This window comes from Anolis carolinensis, unplaced genomic scaffold (assembly GCF_035594765.1).
Source record: "Anolis carolinensis isolate JA03-04 unplaced genomic scaffold, rAnoCar3.1.pri scaffold_14, whole genome shotgun sequence".
NCBI lineage: Eukaryota > Metazoa > Chordata > Lepidosauria > Squamata > Dactyloidae > Anolis > Anolis carolinensis.
In genome coordinates this window covers 15,209,931-15,226,580 of record NW_026943825.1, presented here as the reverse complement: position 1 = coordinate 15,226,580, position 16,650 = coordinate 15,209,931, and the positions used below count along the sequence as shown (strand labels likewise).

The 16,650-nt window shown below is 43.0% G+C and overlaps 1 protein-coding gene across 2 annotated transcripts in view; it reads right to left on the bottom strand.

Moving 5' to 3' along the window:
• Positions 1 to 16,125, bottom strand: part of LOC134292336 (protein S100-A9-like) — a 19,537-nt gene extending 3,412 nt beyond the window's left edge. Inside the window, exons 1-3 of one of the 2 annotated variants that reach the window (XM_062965070.1) lie at positions 15,974 to 16,124; positions 10,806 to 10,979; positions 8,195 to 8,538 (exon numbers count right to left, since the gene is read on the bottom strand). In XM_062965070.1, coding sequence (XP_062821140.1) covers positions 8,332 to 8,538; positions 10,806 to 10,958 — 360 coding nt within the window. In that variant the 5' untranslated portion in view covers positions 10,959 to 10,979; positions 15,974 to 16,124 and the 3' untranslated portion in view covers positions 8,195 to 8,331. Of the gene's footprint in view, positions 1 to 8,194; positions 8,539 to 10,805; positions 10,980 to 15,973 lie in introns of those variants that run through there. The other variant, XM_062965071.1, reaches the window with a different exon arrangement.
• Between the last annotated feature and the right edge of the window lie 525 nt (positions 16,126 to 16,650).

Genomic DNA, 16,650 nt, shown 5'->3' with positions numbered 1-16,650 from the left:
GGGGCCTTAAACAACTTCTAAACAGGCCCAAAGGGGCAAAACGAACACTGGACCACCCTAAAGGGGCCTTAAACAACTTCTAAACAGGCTCAAAGGGGCAAAATGAACCCTGGATCACCCTAAAGGGGCCTTAAACAACTTCTAAACAGGCCCAAAGGGGCAAAATGAACCCTGGACCACCCTAAAGGGGCCTTAAACAACTTCTAAACAGGCTCAAAGGGGCAAAACGAACCCTGGACCACCGTAATGGGGCCTTAAACAACTTCTAAACAGGCTCAAAGGGGCAAAACGAACCCTGGAGCACCGTAATGGGGCCTTAAACAACTTCTAAACAGGCTCAAAGGGGCAAAACGAACCCTGGATCACCCTAAAGGGGCCTAAAACAACTTCTAAACAGGCCCAAAGGGGCAAAACGAACCCTGGACCACCCTAAAGGGGCCTTAAACAACTTCTAAACAGGCTCAAAGGGGCAAAAAGAACCCTGGACCACCCTAAAGGGGCCTTAAACAACTTCTAAACAGGCTCAAAGGGGCAAAACGAACCCTGGACCACCCTAAAGGGGCCTAAAACAACTTCTAAACAGGCCCAAAGGGGCAAAACGAACCCTGGACCACCCTAAAGGGGCCTAAAACAACTTCTAAACAGGCTCAAAGGGGCAAAAAGAACCCTGGACCACCCTAAAGGGGACTTAAACAACTTCTAAACAGGCTCAAAGGGGCAAAACGAACCCTGGACCACCCTCATGGGGCCCCTAAACAACTTCTAAACAGGCTCAAAGGGGCAAAACGAACCCTGGACCACCCTAAAGGGGCCTTAAACAACTTCTAAACAGGCTCAAAGGGGAAAAAACGAACCCTGGACCACCCTAAAGGGGCCTTAAACAACTTCTAAACAGGCTCAAAGGGGAAAAACGAACCCTGGACCACCCTAAAGGGGCCTTAAACAACTTCTAAACAGGCTCAAAGGGGCAAAACGAACCCTGGACCACCCTAAAGTGGCCTAAAACAACTTCTAAACAGGCTCAAAGGGGCAAAAAGAACCCTGGACCACCCTAAAGGGGCCTTAAACAACTTCTAAACAGGCTCAAAGGGGCAAAACGAACCCTGGACCACCCTAAAGGGGCCTTAAACAACTTCTAAACAGGCTCAAAGGGGCAAAACGAACCCTGGACCACCCTAAAGGGGCCTTAAACAACTTCTAAACAGGCTCAAAGGGGAAAAAACGAACCCTGGACCACCCTAAAGGGGCCTTAAACAACTTCTAAACAGGCTCAAAGGGGAAAAACGAACCCTGGACCACCCTAAAGGGGCCTTAAACAACTTCTAAACAGGCTCAAAGGGGCAAAACGAACCCTGGACCACCCTAAAGTGGCCTAAAACAACTTCTAAACAGGCTCAAAGGGGCAAAAAGAACCCTGGACCACCCTAAAGGGGCCTTAAACAACTTCTAAATAGGCTCAAAGGGGCAAAACGAACCCTGGACCACCCTAAAGGGGCCTTAAACAACTTCTAAACAGGCTCAAAGGGGAAAAAACGAACCCTGGACCACCCTAAAGGGGCCTTAAACAACTTCTAAACAGGCCCAAAGAGGCAAAACGAACCCTGGAGCACCCTAAAGGGGCCTTAAACAACTTCTAAACAGGCCCAAAGAGGCGAAACGAACCCTGGACCACCCTAAAGTGGCCTAAAACAACTTCTAAACAGGCCCAAAGAGGCAAAACGAACCCTGGAGCACCCTAAAGGGGCCTTAAACAACTTCTAAACAGGCTCAAAGGGGCAAAACGAACCCTGGACCACCCTAAAGGGGCCTTAAACAACTTCTAAACAGGCCCAAAGGGGCAAAACGAACCCTGGACCACCCTAAAGGGGCCTTAAACAACTTCTAAACAGGCCCAAAGAGGCAAAACGAACCCTGGAGCACCCTAAAGAGGCCTTAAACAACTTCTAAACAGGCCCAAAGGGGCAAAACGAACCCTGGACCACCCTAAAGGGGCCTTAAACAACTTCTAAACAGGCCCAAAGAGGCAAAACGAACCCTGGAGCACCCTAAAGAGGCCTTAAACAACTTCTAAACAGGCCCAAAGAGGCAAAACGAACCCTGGAGCACCCTAAAGGGGCCTTAAACAACTTCTAAACAGGCTCAAAGGGGCAAAACGAACCCTGGAGCACCCTAAAGGGGCCTTAAACAACTTCTAAACAGGCTCAAAGGGGGGAAAACGAACCCTGGATCACCCTAAAGGGGCCTTAAACAACTTCTAAACAGGCTCAAAGGGGCAAAACGAACCCTGGACCACCCTAAAGGGGCCTTAAACAACTTCTAAACAGGCTCAAAGGGGCAAAATGAACCCTGGACCACCCTAAAGGGGCCTTAAACAACTTCTAAACAGGCCCAAAGGGGCAAAACGAACCCTGGACCACCCTAAAGGGGCCTTAAACAACTTCTAAACAGGCCCAAAGGGGCAAAACGAACCCTGGACCACCCTAAAGGGGCCTTAAACAACTTCTAAACAGGCTCAAAGGGGCAAAACGAACCCTGGACCACCCTAAAGGGGCCTTAAACAACTTCTAAACAGGCTCAAAGGGGCAAAACGAACCCTGGACCACCCTCATGGGGCCTTAAACAACTTCTAAACAGGCCCAAAAGGGCAAAACGAACCCTGGACCACCCTAAAGGGGCGTTAAACAACTTCTAAACAGGCCCAAAAGGGCAAAACGAACCCTGGACCACCCTAATGGGGCCTTAAACAACTTCTAAACAGGCTCAAAGGGGCAAAACGAACCCTGGACCACCCTAAAGGGGCCTTAAACAACTTCTAAACAGGCCCAAAGTGGCAAAACGAACCCTGGACCACCCTAAAGGGGCCTTAAACAACTTCTAAACAGGCTCAAAGGGGCAAAACGAACCCTGGACCACCCTAAAGGGGCCTTAAACAACTTCTAAACAGGCCCAAAGGGGCAAAACGAACCCTGGACCACCCTCATGGGGCCTTAAACAACTTCTAAACAGGCCCAAAGGGGCAAAACGAACCCTGGACCACCCTCATGGGGCCTTAAACAACTTCTAAACAGGCCCAAAAGGGCAAAACGAACCCTGGACCACCCTAAAGGGGCCCCAAACAACTTCTAAACAGGCTCAAAGGGGCAAAATGAACCCTGGACCACCCTAAATGGGCCCCAAACAACTTCTAAACAGGCTCAAAGGGGCAAAACGAACCCTGGACCACCCTAAAGGGGCCTTCATCACCTTTGGGATGCTGGGATTTGTAGTCCGGACACTTCTGGAAGTGCACGATTCCCTGTTTGTATTTCTGTTTACAGAGATGAGCTAAGTTTAGCCTTGGAAAGTTTGCACGAGATAAGGCACCGATTGTGGAGCGTCCAATTGCATCCTAATCCATGGAGATAAGTTAGTAGAGCTTCCATAGATAGGAGCAGTCTACCCCGTAAACGAGGATCTTAAAAAGCTTAAAGTCACTTGAAGTATTGGTGTTATTGTGATTATTATTGCTATTATTACCATTAATAATATCGTTACTACAATTAATTCTATTTTTACACCAACGCAGATGAATGAATCGGCTCCAGTTCCCATCATCCCCTATCAATCCCTCCCGAACCCTGCCGGTGTTTTAAGTTGGGTCATGATGTATCTGTGGGCCAAGTTTGGTCCGGATCCATCAAACCGTGTCAGAGCCTTTGGAGATCAAACTTACATACATGAACTCAGAGTACACGCTAACTCATTGTAGTTTGCCTTGGAGCGCCACCTTGTGGCCGTATGGAGTAATGACACATCCCCTTGTTGAAAGTGTTATAAAGATGGACAGATGCCAATCTGTGTTGTCGAAGGCGATCACAGAGTTGTTGTATGTTTTCCGGGCTGTATGGCCATATTCGAGAAGTGCAATGGGTCCCGGGTAGGAGAAAGAAAGAACTCCCGTCTCATGAAGGCAAGCGGGAATGTTGCAATTGGCCGGCATGATTAGCATTGAATGGCCTTGCAGCTTCAAAGCCCGGCTGCTTCCTGCCTGGGGGAATCCTTTGTTGGGAAGTGTTAGCTGGCCCTGATTGTTTCCTTTGTGGAATTCCCCATTTCCCTGCTTTCAGAGTGTTGCTCTTTATTTACTGTCCTGGTTTTTAGAGATTATACTAGCTGTGCCCGGCCACGCGTTGCTGTGGCAAAGTGGTGGTGGTATTGGTTAAAAGTTGTTGTGGAATTTTTATTTGACGTTATTTGTATTTTTTTAATTAATTTTATTGTAACTTATCTTTTTTATTTATTATATTTGATTATTTTGTTGTATTATTTTTAGTTATTTTGTTAATAGTATTTTATTGTATTAATTTTTTTAGTGTTTTTAATTATTTTTATTGTATTATTTGTATTGATTTTATTTTTTATTCTTTTATTAACACTGGGCTGAGTGGGTTGCTAGGAGACCAAGTGGGCGGAGCTTAGCCTTCTAACTGGCAGCAATTGGATAAAAACTGTTATTCCTCTCCCTGTAATTGGGACTTTATTTTTATTTTCCTTTTTGTTGTATCAACCTAGAGCCGTGAATGATGGGTTGTGTTGTCAAATTTTGAGGTTGGGGGGCCTGTAGTTTTGTTGTTTTGTCCGCTGCCCTGATGCCATCACTCTTTTATATATATAGATTGTTCTGTATTATTATACCACTGTAATATTGCATATTACAGTAGAGTCTCGCTTATCCAACATTCTCTTATCCAATGTTCTGGAGGATCCAACTCAGTCGGCCTTTTAGTAGTCAATGTTTTTGTAGTCAATGTTTTCAATACTTTGTGATATTTTGGTGCTAAATTTGTAAATACAGTAATTTCTACATAGCATTACCACGCACTGAACTACTTTTTCGGCCAAATTTGTTGTACAACATGATGTTTTGGTGCTTAATTTGTAAAATCATAACCTAATTCGACGTTTAATAGACCTTTCCTGAATCCCTTCTTATTATCCAACCTATTCGCTTATCCGACCTTCTGCCGGGGTATTTATGTTGGATAAGTGAGACTCTACTGTATATTTATAATCTTATATTATCTGCTTAGAACTGGATTATATGAGGCGCCTTCTACACAGCTGGATAAAATGCACACTGGAGTGGATCAGGTTGTTGAGGGGCCGAATTATCATTTGAAAAAAATACAAACAAATTCCTATGCACACTGCACATGTCTTATTTGTAGTGCCAAAAAAAAAAAACCAACCCACCAACTATTTTATTTATTTATTACATTTATACCCCACCCTCTCTCACATATCTATATATATAAAAGAGTGATGGCATCACGGCGACCCACAAAACAACAAAACTACAGGCCCTCCAACCTCGAAATTTGACAACACAACCCATCATTCACGGCTCTAGGTTGATACAACAAAAAGAAAAGAAAAATAAAGTCCTAATTACAGGGAGAGGAATAATTGTTTTTATCCAATTGCTGCCAGTTAGAAGGCTAAGCTCCGCCCACTTGGTCTCCTAGCAACCCACTCAGCCCAGTGTTAATAAAATAATGATAAAAAAATAAATACAAATAATACAATAAAAAATTATAAAAAACACTAAAATAATTAATACAATAAAATACTATAACAAAATGACTAAAAATAATACAACAAAATAATAAAATATAATAAATAAAAAAGATAAGTGACAATAAAATTAATTTAAAAAAATACAAATAACGTCAAATAAAAATTCCACAAGAAGTTTTAACCGATACCACCACCACTTTGCCACAGCAACGCGTGGCCGGGCACAGCTAGTTAGCATTATATATTACTACTAGCTTTGCCCGGCCACGCATTGCTGTGGCTTATGGGAATCCTTTGTTGGCCAGGTGGAATAGCAGTGAATAGACTTGCAGTCTCAAAGCCTGGCCGTTTTCTGGAGTAGCTGGAGCTTTTTGTTGTATGAACGTAGAGGCATGGATGAGAGGTTGTGCTATATATAGTATATATATATATATATATATATATATATATATATATATATAAGCTGTGCCCGGCCACGCATTGCTGTGGGGAAGTCTGGTGGTATGGGAAATAAAAGTATTGAGGAATTGGTGGTAGTTAAGGTAAAGGGTAAAGGTTTTCCCCTGACATTAAGTCCAGTCGTGTCCGACAGCACACTGAAGTGGGTTATATGGCAGTGTGGAGTCAAGATAATCCAGTTCAAAGGAGATAATATAAGATTATAAATGGGTTATATAGCTGTGTGGAAGGGCCTTGAGTCTACGCTGCCATATAATCCAGTTCAAATCCAATAATCTGTATCTTATAGGCAGTGTGGAAGAGGCCTAAGTGAGGCCTAACTCTGCCTGTCCCCTCGGCTGAGTGGGTTGGTAGGAGACCAAGTGGGCGGAGCTTAGCCTTCTAACTGGCAGCAATTGGATAAAAACAATTATTCCTCTCCCTCTAATTAGGACTTTATTTTTCTTGTTTTTTAATGTCTAAACACAGCCGGGATGTCCATGTCTTTTGTGGCCAAGTTTCGTGGGTTTTGGGTGTATAGTTTTGCTGTTTACCTTAAAGCAGAAACGGTCAGAACAATTTTAATACATATAGAAGATTATATATTGTTACTAGCTGTGCCCGGCCACGCGTTGCTGTGGCAAAGTGGTGGTGGTATTGGTTAAAAATTGTTGTGGAATTTTTATTTGACGTTATTTGCAATTTTTTAAATTAATTTTATTGTAACTTAACTTTTTTATTTATTATATTTGATTATTTTGTTGTATTATTTTAGTTATTTTGTTATTATAGTATTTTATTGTATTAATCTTTAGTGTTTTTAATTATTTTATTATTTTTTATTGTATTATTTGTATTTATTTTATTTTTTATTCTTTTATTAACACTTGGCTGAGTGGGTTGCTAGGAGACCAAGTGGGTGGAGCTTAGCCTTCTAACTGGCAGCAATTGGATAAAAACAATTATTTCTCTCCCTCTAATTAGGACTTTATTTTTCTTTTCTTTTTGTTGTCGGAACCTAGGGGCAAGGATGGTGGGTTGTGTTGCCAAATTTCTAGGTTCTGGGGCTTGTACTTTTGTTGTTTAGTGGGAGGAACGAACACCATTACTCTTTTATATATATAGATGTTGACACAGGAGACAGGGTGGAATGTATGGATAGTAAAATATCAATAATTACTAATAATATAGTTATTAATATTATATTACTAGCTGTGCCCGGCCACGCGTTGCTGTGGCAAAGTGGTGGTGGTATTGGTTAAAAATTGTTGTGTAATTTTTATTTGACGTTATTTGCATTTTTTTTATTAATTTTATTTTAAGTTATATTTTTGTATTTGTATTTGTATTTTTTAATTAATTTCATTGTAACTTATCTTTTTTATTTATTATATTTGATTATTTTGTTGTATTATTTTTAGTTATTTCGTTATTATAGTATTTTATTGTATTAATTTTTAGTGTTAATTAATTTTTATTGTATTAATTTTTAGTGTATATGGATAGTAAAATATCAGTAATTACTAATAATATAGTTATTAACATTATATTACTAGCTGTGCCCGGCCACGCGTTGCTGTGGCAAAGTGGTGGTGGTATTGGTTAAAAATTGTTGTGTAATTTTTATTTGACGTTATTTGCATTTTTTAAAATTAATTTTATTTTAAGTTATATTTTTGTATTTTGTATTTGTATTTTTTAATTAATTTTATTGTAACTTATCTTTTTTATTTATTATATTTGATTATTTTCTTGTATTATTTTTATTTTCTGTTATTATAGTATTTTATTGTATCAATTTTTTTTAGTGTTTTTTATTATTTTTTATTGGGTTGCTAGGAGACCAAGTGGGCGGAGCTTAGCCTTCTAACTGGCAGCAATTGGATAAAAGCAATTATTCCTCTCTCTCTAATTAGGACTTTATTTTTCTTTTCTTTTTGTTGTATCAACCTAGAGGCGTGGATGATGGGTTGTGTTGTCAAATTTCGAGGTTGGGGGGCCTGTAGTTTTGTTGTGTTGTGGGTCGCCGTGACGCCATCACTCTTTTATATATATAGATTATTGACACTATACAATTAGTAATATTAATAACGATGTATGCCCTGCTTCAGAGGAAGAGATGGTTCAGAAATGTTAGAATGATTTTATAGCACCGCCCAAGGGTTCTGCCCCCCAAAAAGTCGAGACCCATATCATAGCGTTCGCTGAGAAATATTTTATTGTTTTTTACACAAGAGAAAGGTCCTCAATTCCGCGGGTTCTGTTTTCCCGGCGGCCATTTCCAGGATGACGTGGTCCGCTACGTGGATGAGACGGCTTTTGTGGATGAGGAAGGATTTAGTGACAGTGGACGCTGCCGTCGCCGTGGCTGTGGCAGTGACCACCAGAGCCGCCGTCGCTGCCGAGATCGTGGGAACGGTCGTGGGCCTCGTTCAACGCCAGCCCCAACACCGTGGCCCACTCTGTGAACTTGAGTTTCGCGTCGTGGTTCTTGTCTGCCTTCTTGAACAATTGGTCGAGGTAGGCCTTTTGGTCAAGATTGGGCTGCGGAAAGAGAGAGAGAAAGAAAAACAATGAAACGATGGAGAACAGAAAGGACGTGAGTCAGTCATGAGGATATATCTTCTGGGAACCTTGTATGACCTAGAACCCAAACCTTGTAACACCTAGAAGCTAGGCCTCAAGAACCTAAAGATTAAAAATATTGTCATATTTTTTGGATAGCCCTATATGTATTAGAACACAAAGACTTATGTGGTGGGAGTTTGGTGTGATCTAGAACCTGAGTCTTGTTACACCTAGAATCCAGCCCTTCAGGAGATGAACAATTTTGGGGTATATCTTTGATGTTCCCATATTCCTTACAGCATGAATAATTCATCCACCTGCTAGAGTTGAAGTATAGAATGGAGAACAGAAAGGACATGAGTCAGTCATGAGGATATATCTGCTGGGAGCCTTGTATGACCTAGAACCCGAACCTTGTAACACCTAGAAGCTAGGCCTCAAGAACCTAAAGATTAAAAATATTGTCATATTTTTTGGATGTGGTGGGATGTGGTGGGAGACTTATGTGGTGGGAGTTTGATGTGATCTAGAACCTGAGTCTTGTAACACCTAGAATCCAGCCCTTCAGGAGATGAACAATTTTGGGGTATATCCTTGATGTTCCCATATTCCTTACAGCATGAATAACTCATTCACATCCTAGAGTTGAAGTATAGAATGGAGAACAGAAAGGACGTGAGTCAGTCATGAGGATATATCTGCTGGGAGCCTTGTATGACCTAGAACCTGAACCTTGTAACACCTAGAAGCTAGGCCTCAAGACCGAAAGATTAAAAATATTATCATATTTTTTGGATACCCCTATATGTATCAGAACACAAAGACTTATGTGGTGGGAGTTTGGTGTGATCTAGAACTTGAGTTTATACCGAAGTATCCTAGACCTCATTGCTACGATGATTGGATAGGGATCTTCATGAGATCATGTCCTACTGAGCCTACTAGGGCTAACATCTGAGCATCAAGTCAAAGTCTGCAACAGGTTGGATTATGGGGATCGAGTTATGTTTTTGATATCCCTTTATATGTCAAGACACAAGGAGAATGTAAAGATTTCTCTGGTGGGAATCTTGTATGACCTAGAACGTGATTCTTGTAACACCTAGAATCCAGGCCTTCAGGAGCTGAACAATTTTGGGGTATATCTTTGATGTTCCCATATTCCTTACAGTATGAATAATTCATCCACCTGCTAGAGTTGAAATATAAAAGAACCCAAAACTCATGTAAGTAACACCTAGAACCTGGAACTTATCATGCTACAAACTAGAGTAGAAAGCTGAAGGAACCCAACACTCATGTAAGTAACACCTCGAACCTGGAACTTATCATGCTACAAACTAGAGTAGAAAGCTGAAGGAACCCAACACTCATGTAAGTAACACCTAGAACCTGGAACTTATCATGCTACAAACTAGAGTAGAAAGCTGAAGGAACCCAACACTCATGTAAGTAACACCTCGAACCTGGAACTTATCATGCTACAAACTAGAGTAGAAAGCTGAAGGAACCCAACACTCATGTAAGTAACACCTAGAACCTGGAACTTATCATGCTACAAACTAGAGTAGAAAGCTGAAGGAACCCAACACTCATGTAAGTAACACCTAGAACCTGGAACTTATCATGCTACAAACTAGAGTAGAAAGCTGAAGGAACCCAAAACTCATGTAAGTAACACCTAGAACCTGGAACTTATCATGCTACAAACTAGAGTAGAAAGCTGAAGGAACCCAAAACTCATGTAAGTAACACCTAGAACCTGGAACTTATCATGCTACAAACTAGAGTAGAAAGCTGAAGGAACCCAAAACTCATGTAAGTAACACCTAGAACCTGGAACTTATCATGCTACAAACTAGAGTAGAAAGCTGAAGGAACCCAACACTCATGTAAGTAACACCTAGTACCTGGAACTTATCATGCCTAGAGGTTCAAATTCCATTGTGAACCTGGAACTTTCCACCCAGATACCTCAAATGTTTGTCTCAAGGTATATGATATAGAATTGCTCTACAACTTAAGAACTAGAGTGGAAAGCCAAAGGAACCCAAAACTCATGTGATACCTAGAACCTGATATTTATTTCATCTAGAATGTTCCACCTGGGAGTTTCGATTCTTGCTGTAGCCCTTCATCTACCTCTTGTCCTCTCAATAATTTTGGACTCCATCATCTAAAGTCCTTGAGAGTTCACAAACACCTGGAGGAACGACTAATCTAGAACGTGATCTAGAACTTACCGGCTGAGTTTTCTTCAAGAATGGCTGGGCCTGTTCCTTCATTAACTTATCGAACTCTGCCCTCTGAAGGTAGTCATCGATTGGGCTCAGGATGCAGTACTGGTGGAAGATGTCGACGACACAGGCCATGGCTTTTTCCATGTCGGTCTTCATCTCGCTGAGGTTCGAGAGGAGCTAGAAGGAGGAGCAGAACATTGCAGGGGGACCTTGCAAACTACAGCTCCCAGGACCCCATAGATGCGAGCCATTTGGATGAATCCTAAAGAACTTGTCAAACTACAACTCCCAGGACCTCAATTCGACGTTGCGGAAACGTGGGAGCTGTAGTTTGGTGAGGCTGAAGACCTTGTCAAACTACAGCTCCCAGGACCCCATAGATGCGAGCCATTTGGATGAACCCTAAAGAACTTGTCAAACTACAGCTCCCAGGACCCCGTAGATGCGAGCCATTTGGATGAATCCTTGTCAAACTACACATCCCAGGATTGCTATCTCAAGCTGCACTCACCACTTTAACAACTACAATTCGACGTCGCGGAAACGTGGGAGCTGTAGTTTGGTGAGGCTAAAGACCTTGTCAAACTACACATCCCAGGATTGCTATCTCAAGTTGCACTCACCACTTTAATTACTACAGTTTGACTTTGCGGAAACGTGGGAGTTGTAGTTTGGTGAGGCTAAAGACTTTGTCAAACTACACATCCCAGGATTGCTATCTCAAGCTGCACTCGCCACTTTAATTGCTACGATTCGACGTCGCGGAAACGTGGGAGCTGTAGTTTGGTGAGGCTAAAGACCTTGTCAAACTACACATCCCAGGATTGCTATCTCAAGCTGCACTCACCACTTTAATTACTACAGTTTGACTTTGCGGAAACGTGGGAGTTGTAGTTTGGTGAGGCTAAAGACCTTGTCAAACTACACATCCCAGGATTGCTATCTCAAGCTGCACTCACCACTTTAATTGCTACGGTTCGACGTTGCGGAAACGTGGGAGCTGTAGTTTGGTGAGGCTAAAGACCTTGTCAAACTACACATCCCAGGATTGCTATCTCAAGCTGCACTCACCACTTTAATTGCTACAATTCGACGTTGCGGAAACGTGGGAGCTGTAGTTTGGTGAGGCTAAAGACCTTGTCAAACTACACATCCTAGGATTGCTATCTCAAGCTGCACTCACCACTTTAACTACTACAGTTTGACTTTGCGGAAACGTGGGAGCTGTAGTTTGGTGAGGCTAAAGACCTTGTCAAACTACACATCCCAGGATAGCTATCTCAAGTTGCACTCACCACTTTAATTGCTACGGTTCGACATTGCGGAAACGTGGGAGTTGTAGTTTGGTGAGGCTAAAGACCTTGTCAAACTACACATCCCAGGATTGCTATCTCAAGCTGCACTCACCACTTTAATTGCTACAATTCGACGTTGCGGAAACGTGGGAGCTGTAGTTTGGTGAGGCTAAAGACCTTGTCAAACTACACATCCCAGGATTGCTATCTCAAGCTGCACTCACCACTTTAATTGCTACAATTCGACGTTGCGGAAACGTGGGAGCTGTAGTTTGGTGAGGCTAAAGACCTTGTCAAACTACACATCCCAGAATTGCTATCTCAAGTTGCACTCACCACTTTAATTGCTACGATTTGACGTCGCGGAAACGTGGGAGCTGTAGTTTGGTGAGGCTAAAGACCTTGTCAAACTACACATCCCAGGATTGCTATCTCAAGCTGCACTCACCACTTTAATTACTACAATTCGACGTCGCGGAAACGTGGGAGCTGTAGTTTGGTGAGGCTAAAGACCTTGTCAAACTACACATCCCAGGATTGCTATCTTAAGCTGCACTCACCACTTTAACTTCTACAATTCGACGTCGCGGAAACGTGGGAGCTGTAGTTTGGTGAGGCTAAAGACCTTGTCAAACTACACATCCCAGGATTGCTATCTCAAGCTGCACTCACCACTTTAATTGCTACGATTCGACGTTGCGGAAACGTGGGAGCTGTAGTTTGGTGAGGCTAAAGACCTTGTCAAACTACACATCCCAGGATTGCTATCTTAAGCTGCACTCACCACTTTAACTACTACAATTTGACGTTGCGGAAACGTGGGAGCTGTAGTTTGGTGAGGCTAAAGACCTTGTCAAACTACACATCCCAGGATTGCTATCTCAAGCTGCACTCACCACTTTAACTACTACAATTCGACGTCGCGGAAACGTGGGAGCTGTAGTTTGGTGAGGCTAAAGACCTTGTCAAACTACACATCCCAGGATTGCTATCTCAAGCTGCACTCACCACTTTAATTACTACGATTTGACGTTGCGGAAACGTGGGAGTTGTAGTTTGGTGAGGCTAAAGACCTTGTCAAACTACACATCCCAGGATTGCTATCTCAAGCTGCACTCACCACTTTAATTACTATGATTTGACGTTGCGGAAACGTGGGAGCTGTAGTTTGGTGAGGCTAAAGACCTTGTCAAACTACATCTCCCAGGATAGCTATCTCAAGCTGCACTCACCACTTTAATTACTATGATTTGACGTTGCGGAAACGTGGGAGTTGTAGTTTGGTGAGGCTAAAGACCTTGTCAAACTACACATCCCAGGATTGCTATCTCAAGTTGCACTCACCACTTTAATTACTATGATTTGACGTTGCGGAAACGTGGGAGCTGTAGTTTGGTGAGGCTAAAGACCTTGTCAAACTACATCTCCCAGGATTGCTATCTCAAGCTGCACTCACCACTTTAATTACTATGATTTGACGTTGCGGAAACGTGGGAGCTGTAGTTTGGTGAGGCTAAAGACCTTGTCAAACTACATCTCCCAGGATAGCTATCTCAAGCTGCACTCACCACTTTAATTACTATGATTTGACGTTGCGGAAACGTGGGAGTTGTAGTTTGGTGAGGCTAAAGACCTTGTCAAACTACACATCCCAGGATTGCTATCTCAAGTTGCACTCACCACTTTAATTACTATGATTTGACGTTGCGGAAACGTGGGAGCTGTAGTTTGGTGAGGCTAAAGACCTTGTCAAACTACATCTCCCAGGATAGCTATCTCAAGCTGCACTCACCACTTTAATTACTATGATTTGACGTTGCGGAAACGTGGGAGTTGTAGTTTGGTGAGGCTAAAGACCTTGTCAAACTACATCTCCCAGGATAGCTATCTCAAGCTGCACTTACCACTTTAATTACTATGATTTGACGTTGCGGAAACGTGGGAGTTGTAGTTTGGTGAGGCTAAAGACCTTGTCAAACTACATCTCCCAGGATTGCTATCTCAAGCTGCACTCACCACTTTAATTACTATGATTTGACGTTGCGGAAACGTGGGAGCTGTAGTTTGGTGAGGCTAAAGACCTTGTCAAACTACATCTCCCAGGATAGCTATCTCAAGCTGCACTCACCACTTTAATTACTATGATTTGACGTTGCGGAAACGTGGGAGTTGTAGTTTGGTGAGGCTAAAGACCTTGTCAAACTACACATCCCAGGATTGCTATCTCAAGTTGCACTCACCACTTTAATTACTATGATTTGACGTTGCGGAAACGTGGGAGCTGTAGTTTGGTGAGGCTAAAGACCTTGTCAAACTACATCTCCCAGGATAGCTATCTCAAGCTGCACTCACCACTTTAATTACTATGATTTGACGTTGCGGAAACGTGGGAGTTGTAGTTTGGTGAGGCTAAAGACCTTGTCAAACTACACATCCCAGGATTGCTATCTCAAGCTGCACTCACCACTTTAATTACTATGATTTGACGTTGCGGAAACGTGGGAGTTGTAGTTTGGTGAGGCTAAAGACCTTGTCAAACTACATCTCCCAGGATAGCTATCTCAAGCTGCACTTACCACTTTAATTACTATGATTTGACGTTGCGGAAACGTGGGAGTTGTAGTTTGGTGAGGCTAAAGACCTTGTCAAACTACACATCCCAGGATTGCTATCTCAAGCTGCACTCACCACTTTAACTACTACAATTCGACGTCGCGGAAACGTGGGAGCTGTAGTTTGGTGAGGCTAAAGACCTTGTCAAACTACAGCTCCCAGGATTGCTATCTCAAGCTGCACTCACCACTTTAATTACTACAATTCGACTTCGCGGAATCGTGGGAGCTGTAGTTTGGTGAGGCACCAGCACTCCTTGGTACAGAAGGCTAAAGACCTTGTCAAACTACAGCTTCCTGGATTCCATAGCAGTGAGCCGTGGCAGTCCCAGTGGAGTCAAATTACATCAGTGAACCCACAGAATGCCAAATATCCCACCAAACTACAACTTCCAGGCTTCCGCAACGTTGAACCATAGCAATTAAAGGAGTGAGTGCAGCTTGAGACTGCAATCCTGGGATGTGTAGTTTGACAAGGTCTTTTGCCTGAATTGCATTCAGCCATGGCAGCTCAATCGGTACCAAACTATGGCACAATCCTGGGAGTTGTAGTTTTACCATCTCTTTCCCCTTTGGTGCCCAGGAGTGCTGGTACCTCCCCAAACTACAACTCCCAGGGTTGCATAGCCTTGGGCTAAAGCAGTTCACATTGGGCCAAACTGCATCAAAGGCCATGGGATTTTGGGAGTTGTAGTTCGACAAGGTCTTGAGCTTTTCCTTGACCAAGAGCACCCAAACTACATCTCCCAGGATTCCATAGCCTTGGGCTAAAGCAGTTCACATTGTGCCAAACTGCATCAAAGGCCATGGGATTTTGGGAGTTGTAGTTCGACAAGGTCTTGAGCTTTCCCTGCCCAAACTACATCTCCCAGGATTCCATAGCCTTGGGCTAAAGCAGTTCACATTGTGCCAAACTGCATCAAAGGCTATGGGATTTTGGGAGTTGTAGTTCGACAAGGTCTTGAGCTTTCCCTGCCCAAACTACATCTCCCAGGATTCCATAGCCTTGGGCTGAAGCAGTTCACATTGTGCCAAACTGCATCCAAGGCTATGGGATTTTGAGAGTTGTAGTTCGACAAGGTCTTGAGCTTTCCCTGCCCAAACTACATCTCCCAGGGTTCCATAGCCTTGGGCTAAAGCAGTTCACATTGTGCCAAAGGCTATGGGATTTTGAGAGTTGTAGTTCGACAAGGTCTTGAGCTTTTCCTTGACCAAGAGCACCCCAACTACATCTCCCAGGATTCCATGAAAGGTCTAGACTTACCAGACGTCACCGAAAAGTATCAGATCTGGACGGAGCGGAGATGCGTTCAGTGCCGATCCCTCGATCCGGACGGCTTTTATACTCTCCGGAGTGCCGGGATTGTGTTATCCGCCCCGCCCTCCCATCCTTTTTCCTTCCTCCTTTGCAAAGGGCTTCGCGTTGTGCAACGTCAATATGCCTCACTGTCACGCCCTGATGTCTACATCGCGTGGCACCGGGTGCAAATCCGGACGGCTCTTCCTCTTGCCAGACCTTTTTGCACGAGAGCCTTGTTGTTATATTATTATTATTATTTTGCAAAACCAAGCCTTTACACAAAGACCAAAGCGTGGAGCAAGACCTTGCTCCACGTTTCGCACCCGGGTCTCGTTTTTGTGCAACCGAAGATGAAGCAAGAAACACAGCACATATGTCGAATGTTTCCAGTACATGTTGCAAACGTTTCGCTCGAATCGTATCAAACCGAGCCCTGGATCAAAATCAAGTCCAGATGTATCCTAGCTGTTTGATACAATGACTCTCCTATGGGATCCGTAGTTTGATGTGGAGCAACTTTAACTATCACCGTTCCATCCCATCGAAGACTGGGATTTGTAGTTTGTTGTGGTCCCACTTTAACTATCACTGTTCCATCCCATCAAAGACTGGGATTTGTAGTTTGTTGTGGACCCACTTTA